A 14,528-nucleotide genomic window follows, 5' to 3' on the forward strand; every position below is an offset into this window, starting at 1 on the left:
ATATATATATATATATTTGATGGACCCTTGCTACAACTTCATATTCTTCACTTAGAACCCTAAACGTCCTATTTCTTATATAGTCTGACTTCTTCCGTGTTCTCTCCAAATTCATTCCTTTTGTGGTAATATTTTTTGGGGTAACCTTTGGTTAAAAAGGAACTTAAATGTTTTAGGAACCATTGACATTCAAAGATGTGGTTGTGGAGTTCACCAAGGAAGAGTGGGGGCAACTGGACCCTGCTGTAAAGAACCTTTACAGGGATGTGATGCTGGAGAACTATAGGAACCTGCATTCATTGCATAAAGGTGGTTTCTATGTATTTATTTACTCTATTAGTATATCTCTCTTTCTACTGTGAAAAGCTATCGAACTGGTAGAGTCCTTATGTTCCTTTGGGTCTGGGTTCAGGTTTCCTAATATCCTTTGGGCACAGTAGCACATTTTCCTACTCTGTGTGGTTGAAAGTCCTTTTCTATGTACAGCCAGAAATATACAGACATGGTGCTCTTCTGGCCTTCTCCTTCAGCAGCTTAACCTACTGTCTTTTCTTCCCTATAAAAATGTGTTAAGTGTCTATATGTTTTTTGTTGTTGTCATTTTTATTTTTCCTATGCACAGTTCATCCACTTTCCAAACCAGTTGAGATCCCCAAATTGGAGAGTAAGAAAGAAAGATGGATAATGGAGGGAGAAGTCCCAAGAAGGACCATTTGGGGTAAGAACCAGGCAGATATGATATATTTGTAAGAAGCTAGGGTTTATTAAACCTAGAGATAGTGACTTGCCTTTGAATTATTAGCTGGGTGTAATCAAAATTTTTACTTAAAAAAGCATCGTTACCTTTTATTCACAGGTTCTCTTTCCTGTGTGGCAAAATATTGTCATGGGTAGGACCACAACTTCAAGCTGGGTGGCTTGGGGCAACCTTTGTGCTGGTTTTCTCACCTGTAACTTAAAAGTTAATAATAGTAACTCCCTCCAGATTACTGTGAGGATTAAATGAATTGATACATGGAACACACTTAGAACATTGCCTGGTACATGGTAAGTGCTAAATAAACAACCATTAATCAACTAACATTGAATGTTATCCTTCCTTTTGAAGAAAATAAAACTTTATGCTAGAGTGACTTTTAGTAATCATCCACTTTTCCTTCTTTGTAAAACTTCTTAATTTGTACTTTAACTCCCACAACATCATAATCTTTTCTTATTAACACTTTGTAATAGTGTAAAACTATTGTAAGATTATATTAAAAAGGAATATAGTTCAGACCCCAGAGTTACACAATATTAACATGTTGGTTTGAATTTTTTAAAGCCATTTCTTTGTGATGCAGATCTGTGGTTTCTGAAAATTTCTTTTATTCCTAAAATATGGAACAGTTTTCAAATTTTTTCCAAAATTCAGCAGGAATATATCATTTTATATCCTGTTCTTTTCACCTTTTATATCATGACCAGTTACCTATTTTACCAAATAAACTATGAAAATGTGTTTTCTGATTCACACTTAACGTTCCTTTACACGTTATAATATTTTTAATCATCCCCTACCACCACTGTTGAATATTTAGGTTGTACCAATTTTTCAAGCATTATCCGATGATTTCATAGGATAAAGTTATTACGTGAGACTAATTTTAAAAAATAGGATTGAAAGCAGCTGGGGTTGTGGCTCAGTGGTAGAGTGCTTGCCTAGCATATGTGAGGCCCTGGTTTCGATTTTAAGCACCACATATAAATAAAAATAATAAAAAATAAAGATCATTGGCAACTAATAAACATTAAAAAAATAGGAATGAAAAAGTTACCTGAAAAATTAGTTGTACAAATATGAGAACAACAAAGATTTATTTAGGGAAATACAATTATGAATGATACTATTAAATACTGCTACAACAATTACTGTTTTAGTTATCTGTGGTTTCTAACAAATAATCCCAAAACAATCATTTTATTCCCAATTTTTTCTAAGTTGACTGAGGAATTTTTATGTTCCATGTGATGTTGGCTGGGGATGCAATGTCGTGGGGTTCTAATGAGATATAATGCCCAAAATAGCACATGACATGATTGGAAGTTGATACTGACTGTCCCTGGGAACATAGTTGGTCCGATGGACACAGTACCTATCATGGCTTCTCCTTGAGGTTTGGGCTTCTCTTGGCACAGTGGCCAGATTCTCTGAGAACACATGTCCTGAGAGGAATCAGAAGCTATCAGTCTTTTAAAGATTAGGTCAACAGGTGGCATAATATCACTTCTACAATCTTCTGTTTGCTAAGCTGACACAGGATCAAGTCTCTACTTGTGTATGAGAAAAGTGGCAAAGAATGTGTAGCTATGTTCTATCATAGTCTGTCCTGTCCACAAGTCATCCATACTCTCCCCCCTTGTAAAATATATGTACTCTTTACCAAGACCCCAAGAACCTCTTCTTATTATCAGACTTAAAGTTCAGAATCTCATCATCTAAATTGGGTACAGGTTTGAAAGTGGTTCCTCTCTTTTCTCTGAAGATCTGTATATTAAAATGACATGTGGCCAGCCCCCACACACTCAGCATACATTGGTGAGGCAGAGACAGGAAAAATGGATTAAAATCCCATTGTATATTCCTAGGCTCCATTCAATAGATTGATTTAATACTCTAGCTTCTAGCTTGGCTGTGGTGCAAATGATAATTTCTGATATAAAATTAGATTAATTAGGCTGAGTTGATAAATATTTGTCAAATTTGGCAGTATCACTGGGGCTGATTTGTGATAAAAGTGGAATGTCTGTGGGGTCCCAGAGGGAACATGTAGGGGTTTCTGATCCCTAGAGCATTCCAAATTCAGAAAGTAGCTCCTTTCTCAAGATGGCTCCTGGATACAGCAACCTAGGGTTTGGTGAGAGATTAGGTGATATTCTATCCAAAGTGAGGCTGCTATTGCAGCTGGAATTGCTAAGCATTTACACTGGTAAAAGTTTGCTGATACTCTTGCACCTTTACCCTGCAAAAGGGAGACTTTTTCCCCCAGCTATGGCATGTGACCAGGTATTTAATTTCTCTTATTATGTTCTTGACCTAGGTCTTTGAATCTTACAAGATCCCAGCTCTCTCTTGTTGATTTCCAGTGTTCTTCCATGGTCATTCACCTCAAAATACAAATACATGGTAACTTTGATTTTCTTTGTGGAAGAGGACATGAATACTGGGCTCCTCTATTCAACTACCTTCTATAAGTATCGTCACCTCTTATTTACATTCTGCATTTAAGACCAACAATACATACATATACCATTATGTGAATTAGCTTCTCTATCCTCACTAAGCAGTTTTACTTCTTTTTATCTAATTTTATATTTCTTTTTAGACATGGAAACTGTTTCAAAAGATCAAGATTCAGTTCCAAAGCAGAGGGCTTCTACAGAAGAATCATCCTATGGAGTAATTATGACAAGGTTTACCAAAAGTGAACATCCTTTCTTAGAAGGCTGGAAAAGTGAGGATTGGTTACATGAAATCCAGAAAAATCAGAACATAAGTTTGCTGCAACAGGCTTCTATTCATAAAACTTTCTGCACTGAAGAGGGAGACTCTGAATGTAATGAAAATAAGAAAAGCTTTAATTCAGTTAGCTCTATATGGGATATACAACAGGGAATTCCTATGGGAAAGGGTCTCACAAAAGAACACAAGTTTAAAACTAATTTCAAATCCAATTCAGAATCAGTGGGTAAGAAACATTTAGAATATAATGAATGTGGAAATGCCTTGAATCTAAGTACACATATTATTCAACCCCCCAAAAGTCACACAACAGTGAATTCCTATGAATGTTATCAATGTGGAAAAGCCTTCAGCCGGACTTCATCCCTCATTCGACATCAGATCATTCACACTGGAGAGAAACCCTATAAATGCAGTGAATGTGGGAGATTGTTCAACCGAAATACAAACCTTATAAAACATAAAAAAATTCATACTAAGGCTAAGATTTATGAAGACAATAAAAGTGGAAAAGCCTTGTGTAAGAGTGAAGAGAATAATAAAAACCCAAGACTCCATTCTGGAGACAGTTCCTATGAATGTGTTGACTGTGGAAAATCCTTCAACCGAAGCTCTTCCCTTATTCGACATCAGATGATTCATACAGGAGAGAAACCATTCAAATGTAAGGACTGTAAGAAAACCTTCAACAGACATTCAAACCTTATTAAACACCAAAAACTTCATGCTAGAGATCAATCCTGAAAAGGAAGAAATACTAGAAAACCTTCAGTCAGTGAGAACTCATTCAGCATCCATGAATTTTTGCTGGAATCCCACGCATATAAGAAAATATTTGTCACAGATTATTCTTTAAATGATGTAACAATATTGGAGAGAAATCTGTTTGAGGGATCTTTTCCAGATTCCCAAAATGAAGCCATAAGAGTTTGAAGTTAATACAAAGACTAGTATGGTAATATGTTTTTGATTATTTTGATGTAACCTTCATCTTTCTCTAGTCCATAAAATGTTATCTGTAGCATACTTATGTTCATCTGATTTATTAATGAAGTATCTATTAGGGAGAAGCCAAGCAATATTGTTGATGATATTCAATATTAAACTGTTGGTCCTTATAAGAAAGTCACACACACATAAAAAGGAGCTTTTGAGGATATATGAAGATAGTTCTAAGGATTAATGGGAAAGAGTACAGTGAAAGACTGTTACTTCACCCTTGACAATATCTTTGGCAACTAGAATTGGGAGAAACTTATCAATTGTAATGGGAAATGGGTGTGGTTTTGTTCAGTTATATGTAGTCTTAATATTTCATTTTTTTAAAAAAGTACTTTCTGAGATCTAGGATGGAGAAACATTGTAGCCTTAGGTCTGTCATTAGTTCCAGACATTCTGAGGTCAATAAAATGTCTTACTACTATGTGTGCTAGAAATGTATTTACTATAGGGTAGCTCAGGGTCCCAAATTGTTTCTTAAGCCAAGAAGCATGTCTTAATCTACCCAAATGATTACTACTGGAGACATTCCCAATAAATAATGATGCTGGCTTTTTGTCGAAAGTTCTAAACTGATACGAAAGTCAAATCTCCCTCTTATTACCCTCTTATAAGTATTCCCTTACAAAACTATTTGTAATTACATGCAAAGCCCACCCAGTTAATTCAGATAATTTCCTGATCTTAAAATCCTTAATCACATATGTACAAAGATTTTTTATATGTATTTTTAAGTTTTCCAGGATTTTTTTTTTTTAAATCATTCACAGGGTCTAGGGATTAGGGGTCTGGGTATCTTTGGGGAAGAGGAACATTATTCAGCTCCCCACTGCTATGACAAATTACCATAAATTTAGCAACTTAACACAAATGTATCATAGATCTTCAGGATATAAGTCTGGGTCTTAATTGGACTAAACTCAGATGTCAATAGGCTGTGTTCTTTCTTGGAGATTCTAAAAGAGAATCTCTTTTGCCTGTCCCAAACTTCTAAAGGTACTCAGATTATTTGGTCTGTGACTCTTCCTCCATTTGCACAGCCAGTAGTGTTGCCCTCTTCTTCCATAGTAACATCTTTCCCTGACTAGCTCTCCTCTCCTCTCCCACTTTTAAGGACCTTCTGAATAAACTAAGGCCCCCAGAAAACCCAAGACAATCTCTTTAAAATCCTCTAATAAATAATTGTAATATCATCTACAACTTTAATTTCCTTTTGCCATGGAATCTAACAGATTCCCAGGTTTTGGGATTAGGACTTGGAAATCTCTAGTGTGCTATTATGCTCCTTACCAGAGTACACCTCTGTTATTTGTGCTGACAAACTATCCCAGAATTAAGCCTGAACCCGTGTTTTTCATATTGTTTAAGGGGTAGTAGAATCAAGCTTCAGAAGCAGCACAATGCAATTGCTTATCTCCTCTATTATCTGGGTAGAAAAAAATTAGATCCTAAACTCAAAAGACCAAAATCAGTGAAGTACTTTAAAACCTAATTATTGTTTTCCTTCTTAAAATTAATGTTTCAAATAGTCTAACTGAAAGATTATGAGCTATTAATAAAACTTACCCAGTGAGACCAGTCCCTATATTTTTTTCAGCATCATATCTGTGAACAACATCCTCTGAGCAGAGTCCACTGCCACATCCTTGAATGTCATTGTCCCCTAAAATATCAAACATATTTCTGCTAACTGTTGATTCCTCTAAAAATATCAAGAGTTTTGCAAACTGGAACAAGTTGAGGAACAAGATGTTGCTCTGACTTTTGATGAGACATTATTTGGAAATCTAATTTTGTGTTATACCGTGCAAGACAGACAAAAGCTGGTGATAGAGTTAACCACTCTAAAAAATGAGGCTAGAGTAGAATGATTTATGACATAATTAGAAAAAAATGTATAATATAGCAGAGGGTCAAAATGGTTTAAAGTCTTCAAACTACACACCTTCCCCAACCATAACAAGTATACAAGGATGTTTTGTATATTTCTTTTTCATTGGGTTATATGATAAAATATAATACTTGCATACAATAAAATAGGGAAAGTCATAATACGTCCCTGAAAGATTTCACAAAGTACAGAATTACTATTGGAGGAGTAAGAAGGTTTCACAGTGATGGACCATAAAAGGTGGATATTGTTTATTTAGATGATAGGAATAGCTATACAAATAATGGGTGAAGAACAAAGTAGATAAATCTTTTAATTGTAAAGGCTATATATGTAGGCTGCAGAAAAAAAACTTTGAGGAGAAAAGCATTCATCCATCTCCCCACCAATTAGACTCCCCAAGTAAACATTGTTATTGATGTTTCTTTCCAGGAAATCTCAACACATGTAAAATATATACGTAGAGAAAATAGAGATTGTCTAGACATGAGGGGTGGAAGTATAACTATAAGTGGATACAAGGGAACTACTTGTAGTGACAGATTATCTGAAAACTGGATTGGGACAGTGCACAACTCTATAAGCTTACTAAAATCAACTATATACTGATGATGGACGGACTATATATAAATTGTATGTCATTGAGGCTGTTAAGAAATAGACATGAGTTCTGGAGCAAGAACATTCTTTTTGTAGAAGGTAATTGTTCACCCTTTGAAAAGCAGCTTCTGACATAATACCAGGTCCTAGTAGAGACTGAACTCCTGTCTGCAACTTCAAATTACTATGCAGTCACACCCACCTTTGAGCTTGGTAGTGTTAGATCCACTGCCTCAGGGTTCTCCAGAGAAATGGAACAAATAGAATATATGTAATTATAATAGGGAATTTCTTAAATTGACTTACAGAGATTGAATTGTCTCAGTGCCTGTCTGCAGGTTGGAGAATTAGGAAAAATAGTAACTGCTCAGTCCAAGAAGCAAGAAAGCCTCAGAACAAGAGGGAGCAATGATGCAGCCCCACTTTGGGGGTGAAGGCTTGGAAGTACCTCACTAGGGCAAGCCTGCATTAAAAAATTATAGAATCTTGAAGCTAGATTTACAGATAGGTAGGTAGTGTAGTTAGGTAAATCGGGTCTAATATCGAGTAAGATAAAGAAAATGGAGACCATTATTGAGAATGGAGTCCAGGAAAGCAGAGCAGCACTTGGGGAAATTGAAATGTTAATGTCCCCAAGACCCAGAACCCATCCTAAGGAACTGTTAATGAAACAGCTCCCAGCAAGCAGGGAGGTATTAATCAAACCACCCCAGGCCCTTCCTGACCAGATTACTCCTTCAGCCCACCCATCTCCCACCTTTTGGGCCTTCCCACCTGCATTCTATCACTGCAAGATAAAGAGAAACAAAGGACATGAATGTGGGAAAACTAAAAGACTTTAGCTATTTAAAAAGGGAAGACCTCCCCCTTCCACGGATTCCGCCTTTTGGGTCCCCTTCTTCCTCTGGGAAGAAGTCTTTTCTGCTGTCCTTTAATAAAGCTTCCACTTTCCGCTCTACACTTGGTGTGCTTCTCTGGTGTTATACTTCAGCATTCGGGGAAACAAGGACTCGTCACCGTTAAACAGCGGTAAGAATCTGACATCCATAGGCAACAGCAGCAACCAAAATAAAGCACCTGCTCAAGAAGACTCAAGTGTTCATATGAGCTTCTGCTTTTTGGTTCCATCTGGGCCCTTGGCCTATTGGACAGTACTGTCTGCATTCAGAGATGACCAATCTTCTCTGGAAACACCTTCAGAGACACCCTAAAAAGTGTGCTTTATCAATTTTCTAAGCACCCCTCAATCTAGACAAATTGGCAACAAAGTAACCACCATTTTCAAAGATATAAAATCGAATTGCTATACAACAGCAATCCATCCTTGAGCAAAAATGGTTTATTTGAGATCTGAGGATTCAAATTTCATGAATAGGTGGCCCAGACTCGTCTTGGCTCTTCCTGAACCTTATGTATGACCCTAAAGGGTGTTTCCTGTGACCAAAGAGAGAAAATAAAAATACAGACCTGGTTCACCTAAGAGTTGGCTCTGTATGTTGCTGTGAGCCAAAATCAGCCTGCTGCTGTACCTCAGCCTCACTCAGGGATGGCCCTAATAGACAAATGGTGAAGAGAGATCTTTTCTGTGTCAAAATCATAACAATGGCGAAAAAAATCTGATCAAATTATAAGACACAGAACTGTGTATATAATACCACTTTTATTTTTAAAACTGAAAATAATATGCATATCTCTTTGCTTGTGTATGTATGATTGTTTTTTTTTTTGAAAGGAATCTTTATAATGGGTACTGGTTAGGTGAGAATTAGGAGTGAAAGGGAAACTGTTCACTTTATACCCACTTGTATCTTTTGTATTTACAGCCACATTAATGTAAAACAATACATTTTCAAAGAATGTGTTGTCTTTATATATGAACAGCTATTTGCATAGGTATTATCTCCATTAAAAGGAAAAATCCAGGGGCTGGGTTCAGCAGTATAGTGCTCGTCTAGCACAAGCAAGCTGCTGGGTTCAATCCTCTGCACTACATAAAAATAAATAAAAAAATAAGGTTAAAAAAAGGAAAAATCCAGACTAAGTTATTTAAGCAATTCAAAACAAAACAAAACAAAGAATTACGGAATCAAGAAGCAGGCAGTCTTCAGAACCAAGAACTGCCAGTCAATGTTTGTAGTACAATGTAGAATGTTTACAACTTTTGTAGAAAAATATAAGTGAATATACAGACAACTGGTTACAGATAAACTGGTTAATTGGTTATAATGCCTCCTACAAATTACCTGGATTGGTTTAGTCTTTCCATGCTTGGTTCTGGAAACTAGTCCAAGTCAATGGCCACCCACAAATTTTATCCAACACCTAATTCACCAATTCCAGATCCCCAAAATATACACACAGGATTTTGAAAAAGAAGAATAAGGATATATTTACCCTACCAGGTATACATTCCCAACATAAAGCCTCAATTATGATATGATATACCTGCAAAAATTAAAAATACTATGAAAACTGTGAATCAAGCAACAATGATAAGAACTTATTAACTGGCCACCTAGTTAACTGACCTCTTTTTGCACCTGCAGCAGTTTTCAGTACTGACAGAACACCTTACAGCTCCATGCACCCATGGATGCTGGGATTCTGTGCCTAGAGGCCTTGGGAACCTTCGCATTTGTTACCATTCATAGTATTAATGACAACTTCCCCTGCAACCACAATTCTATCCGCTTATGGTTTTATCTGTCTTTAAACTTTTCGAAGGCTTCCCTGCCTCTCACCCAGTGAGGAAAGTGGCTTCAAAAACAGTGCCCTAACTTTAATCCGGGACAAGCAGCCTGGACAAACATTAATACTGGGAGAATTTTGGACACCCCTTTGCCATAGTTTCTTCCTGGTTCGAAATGTGTGTGTGTGTCATTGGCATTTGCTTGTGGCTTTTCTCCAGTATGAGTGACACCTGCCAAGGTTCCCACGACCTCCCTTCCCTGGGGTTTCTCAGCATGGAGTCTGCCTCACTGCGCAGCTCAGGCAGCTACACCCTTGGGCTGGAGCCTAGTACCGGCCCCTGCAGTGAACTGGCACACCACCCGCCCTCTACCCCACAGGTTCACAACTGCATGCTTCCCCGCTTCTCCTCACAACACACACAGCCCAGCACGTCAGACCCTTCTGACTGGACTCCATCCCAGAAGCCCTGGCAGGAGCCACTCCTTTCTCAGGGTCAAACGCTGTCCTGGACATCTGCTTGGCACAACCGTTCCCTGCCGGTTTATTCCATCTCCCTGTCTGGTGTCCTTCTAGGTCCCCTCCTGGATGATCCCCCACCCCCCCCCACACACACACCTAGGCAGCAGCAAGAAGCTCACCGATTCTCTGCCACCAGTTGTGAGCCCACTTTCCAAGCATGATTCTAGAGCGGCTGGTCTCGTCATCTACCACATCCCCCCAGCCCTTGGCAGTCTTTTTTGCTTAAAACACTCTGCATGAAATTAATAAAACCATCTTCAGTAGGAAGGCAACACAGTGACCTGTGTTTGCTGGAGTCTGCTTGGTATCCAGTGTCACCCAAGCAGCATGTCTTCCTGCATGAAGAACAGAAGTCAGAACTGTTCAAGGGTCTCAGCCGCCCCTATGTGTTAACCAGGAAAAATCTATATACACCCTCTAGCTTCACTGCTCTTAATTTAAAAAAAATAACAAAACAAACTAAATTTTGGAGATCACACAGCTGAGCAATACATTAAGAGTCTCCCACAAGCTTTGCTCTAGGTAACACACCCTTGAGGTGTGGGTTATGATAACCATCGCCTATGCTTCTCTTCAGGGACTTGAAGGCCACTTTTGCTGAAAACACTGACTCTTTACTTCAGCCTGCAGTCACTTGGGTGACTGGAATAGGGTGAAAAGGCTTGGTATCTTTGTGTTCTTGGTATCTTTGTCTCCATTGCTGCCTTAACTTTTGAATCGGATTCCACTCAGCACTTGTATGTAGATGTGTTGATCATTTGAGAAATGTTTTGCTCCAAACTATAATATAGGGTTAACTTGGCCTAGACATGCCTACTCTCTCCACCCACTTCAAGGCAACGAGATTACACCAGAACATGAAATGAGTGAAAATAAGAGGTACCCAAATTCCTGGAAGATCTCTGACTATTCCCAGAAAGACATGAATATTTCTCCCCTTTAGTGTCCCCCAGTAAATCACGAACCATTTCTGGGCTATGATTTTGCTACAAAGTGCGCTCCATGGGACTTTTCTTGAAGAAACTGTGAAATGAAAATGACATAAATTTTTGAGAAGACTAAACAGAATCCATGAATCCATGTGCTGTGAAAATTAATACAGTACTTTATTATGTGGCAGATATTATTCTAGAGAGAAAAGACCTGTTCAGATTGTCTCAAGACTCATCTTATTTCAACCTCTTTATTTTACAGTCAAATGCTACTTGAGCTCAGAAAGGTCAAATGATTATTCCAACCGCATACCCTCACTGAGAGACATCCTGAATGAGACCCTGAGAGTTTTTCAGATCTTTCAGCTGATATGCTATCAGCAGGGAAACTATTCCAAAAGGTGTTAAAGTTGTAATTCAACTGACAATTTTCATGTTCAATGAGAGGCACCCGTACACATGTAGTCATTGTGGTCTAAGTTCTAGGACCTGATAAAATGAACAGAAATACACCATAGTTATTTATCACCTTTTGGGTGGGATCACATGGTTTTTCAGCTTCTGCATAGCCTCGTACAATACTCTGTAGGTATTAGGATTTGATCAGTTTACTTGATAGGCATTTCTGGCAGAATCTGCCTGACTCATTCTTTTCCTTCCAGAATTGCTGATGACAGTGTGCATTATTCCAAATTCACACTAACCTAAAGATTGTAAGTTTGTAGCTATTGTATAAAAATATACTATTTCTTCTTAAAAATGGACCTAAACTCAGGAAGTCTAGCTATTAATCATTAGGCTACATTTATTCCTAAAACTTTTCATATTTTGTTCAGTTTTTTTAATATTTCTGTTTCCTCTCACTCCTCAGATTATTGCAATTTACTCTCTGGAAAACCTACCCTGACTCATCAAGGCATAATTATTCCCCTGGTACAATTAGAGGTTCATTTATAATATCCAGATTAAAAAAAAAAAAAGCCCTAGTCCTTTAAGAGTAGTTCAAACCCCAACATAAAAACATTAACTGATTTCACTATCCTTAAAATACTATAGGCTCAACTTCAAGGTTACACAAACAATTTTTTTTTCATTTCTGGAAAATATGTTGGCCTTCTTTCCATTAAAATAATATCTAGAGTCCAGTTTTAAAAATACCTTCTGACATATTCATCAAAATGAAAATTATTCAAAATTTTATTATTTCTCACTTCCACTGTTGACACTGTTAAACCTTATTTGTTGGGGATTACTGCAATACTTCCTAATTGGAATCCCTGCTTCATCCCTAGCCCCTATCTTTAGTCAATTCTTAACATAGCATTCAGAATGAACCTATAAAATTTAAGTCAGATCATGCCACTAAAAATCCTCCAATGACTTCTCATGTCACTTGAAGTAAGGAGAGTCCTTGCAGTGATTTATAAGGCATATATAACCTTTAGTCTCATTCCCTATTTTCTTCCTTCCTTACTGTGCCATGGTACATTCTAGATAAACTCTTAGCTAACCTCAGAACCTTTGCACTTGCTAAAGCTTCTCTATGGAATTCTTCTCCCTGGATATCTATGTGGCTCACTTGCTCTCTCAAGTATTTTAATCTTTCTTGAAATATTATCTCAGTGAGACCATCCTTGATTAACCTATCTAAAACTACAGACTTTTTCACTACCTACCTGAAGTTTTCAATTATTTTTTCCTTGGCATTTATTATCAATATACATATAAAAATTTTGAGATGTGGTTTCACTATATTGTTCAGATTGTCCTCAAACATGATCTTCTTGCCTCTGCCTATCAAGTAGCTGGGATTGCAGACACGTGCCACTATACCCAGTTGCATGTATAATTTTTAAAATAATTATTTTATTTTAAATTTTATCTTGCTTATGGTCTGCATCAACTTTAGGAAGCAATTTTGATAAAGGTAAGGATTTTCATCTATTTTGTTTACTATTATGCCCCCCACATTCTGAAACAAGATCACATAGTAGGTGCTCAATTCATATCTATTAAATGAATTGTTGGAAGAAAGTGATATCTGCAATAAAGAAAAAATAGAGAATATAGTATGCTATCTTGCCACAATAGTTCATATGTCATGAATATTTTCACATAAACTAGGAATTTTTCAGGCTAGAAGGTGGGAGATCAAAATCTCCCCTTTGCCATTAACATCAGAAACAAATTGTAGCTCAGAATTTTCCCTTCCTATTTCCAGCTATTATTCACCTCGTACTTCTATTATAGTTATTGAATAGCAGTGAAGAGTAAAGAGAGAATTTATCATTCCAAACAGGATTATTTAGAAAGCAAAAGGGGCTATCATTAATAAATGCACTAGGACAAGAAGCAATAATGAAGTCACTGGTTTGTTCCTTATTTTTCAATACTGGGGATTGAACCCAGGACCTTAAACGTGCTAGGAAGGCACCATCCCAATTGAGTTACATCCTAAGACCTAAGAAACAATAGCTGAGACTATCCCAGGAAAACCATTATGATTCTTCTAATGTGGTCCCAACTAAGAACATTTATATAAAATATGGATCTTTTTTGGCATGTAAGATTAAGAAACTTAATGATTGATGCATATGATTTACGATTCATATTGTAGAAATTTGACATAACTTCATTCAGGGGTAAAAAAATTTTCACTCTTGCTGGACAAGAATAAGTTCTTGTCTTAAAAATTACATGTATTTAGAGAGGTTGCCTGTTCTCAGAGAAGGGACAGTGAAGAGTTCAGAGCCTGGGAGAAGAGCAAGTTCCTGCTCACCTGAGGAACACTGCTGGTGGTCTGCTCCTTCAACTCTTATTTCCTGATCTTTCCTGAATACAGTTTGAAATTTGAGAGAAGAAGAAGATAGCAAAACACAAAATCAATGGCTATGAATTTACAGTCCAATGTCAGCACAGCCATTCTTCATAAGCGATGAGAAGGATGTTCAGGAAGCAAATCACCAGTGGAGGGAAGGAAAACTGTGAGACGACTAAGACAGCAACATGTCCCATGAGTCATATTTGCCGGGAATGGAGATTGAACTTCCCTTTCTGATTACATTTGAGGACCCTCACACAACAGAAAAAACAGAGTCCCTTGCAGCATGTGCTCCAGCAACTTAGAGCATTTGAAAACCTGAAGAGACCAGCCAACAGGAGGCCTTCATAGGTTATAACCACAGTAAGAGTGACACTCTAAATTAATTGTACAAATTAATTAACAACATATAAATTGCAATTTAATTTTCTAACATGGCATGAATTGCATTAAGTAGACACTGTAAATCATTTTTTTTCAAAATCATCACTGAGGTTGAGTGCTTCTTCATATTTAAACTCACTGTATTTGTTTTATATTTATGCTTTTTTTTTTTTTTTTTTTTTTTTTAAA

General features: G+C 37.1%; 1 protein-coding gene across 3 annotated transcripts in view; it reads left to right on the forward strand.

Annotated features, from left to right (window-relative positions):
* Window positions 1-4,925, forward strand: part of Znf215 (zinc finger protein 215) — a 17,186-nt gene extending 12,261 nt beyond the window's left edge. For 2 of the 3 annotated variants that reach the window (XM_048788271.1, XM_048788272.1), the window contains 3 exons: window positions 177-309; window positions 623-718; window positions 3,366-4,925. In XM_048788271.1, the coding sequence (XP_048644228.1) occupies window positions 177-309; window positions 623-718; window positions 3,366-4,246 (1,110 nt within the window). In that variant the 3' untranslated portion in view covers window positions 4,247-4,925. Of the gene's footprint in view, window positions 1-176; window positions 310-622; window positions 719-3,080; window positions 3,167-3,365 lie in introns of those variants that run through there. The other variant, XM_048788273.1, reaches the window with a different exon arrangement.
* Window positions 4,926-14,528: the final 9,603 nt, after the last annotated feature.

The sequence above is a fragment of the Marmota marmota genome, unplaced genomic scaffold, assembly GCF_001458135.2.
Source record: "Marmota marmota marmota unplaced genomic scaffold, marMar, whole genome shotgun sequence".
In the NCBI taxonomy this organism is placed as follows: domain Eukaryota; kingdom Metazoa; phylum Chordata; class Mammalia; order Rodentia; family Sciuridae; genus Marmota; species Marmota marmota.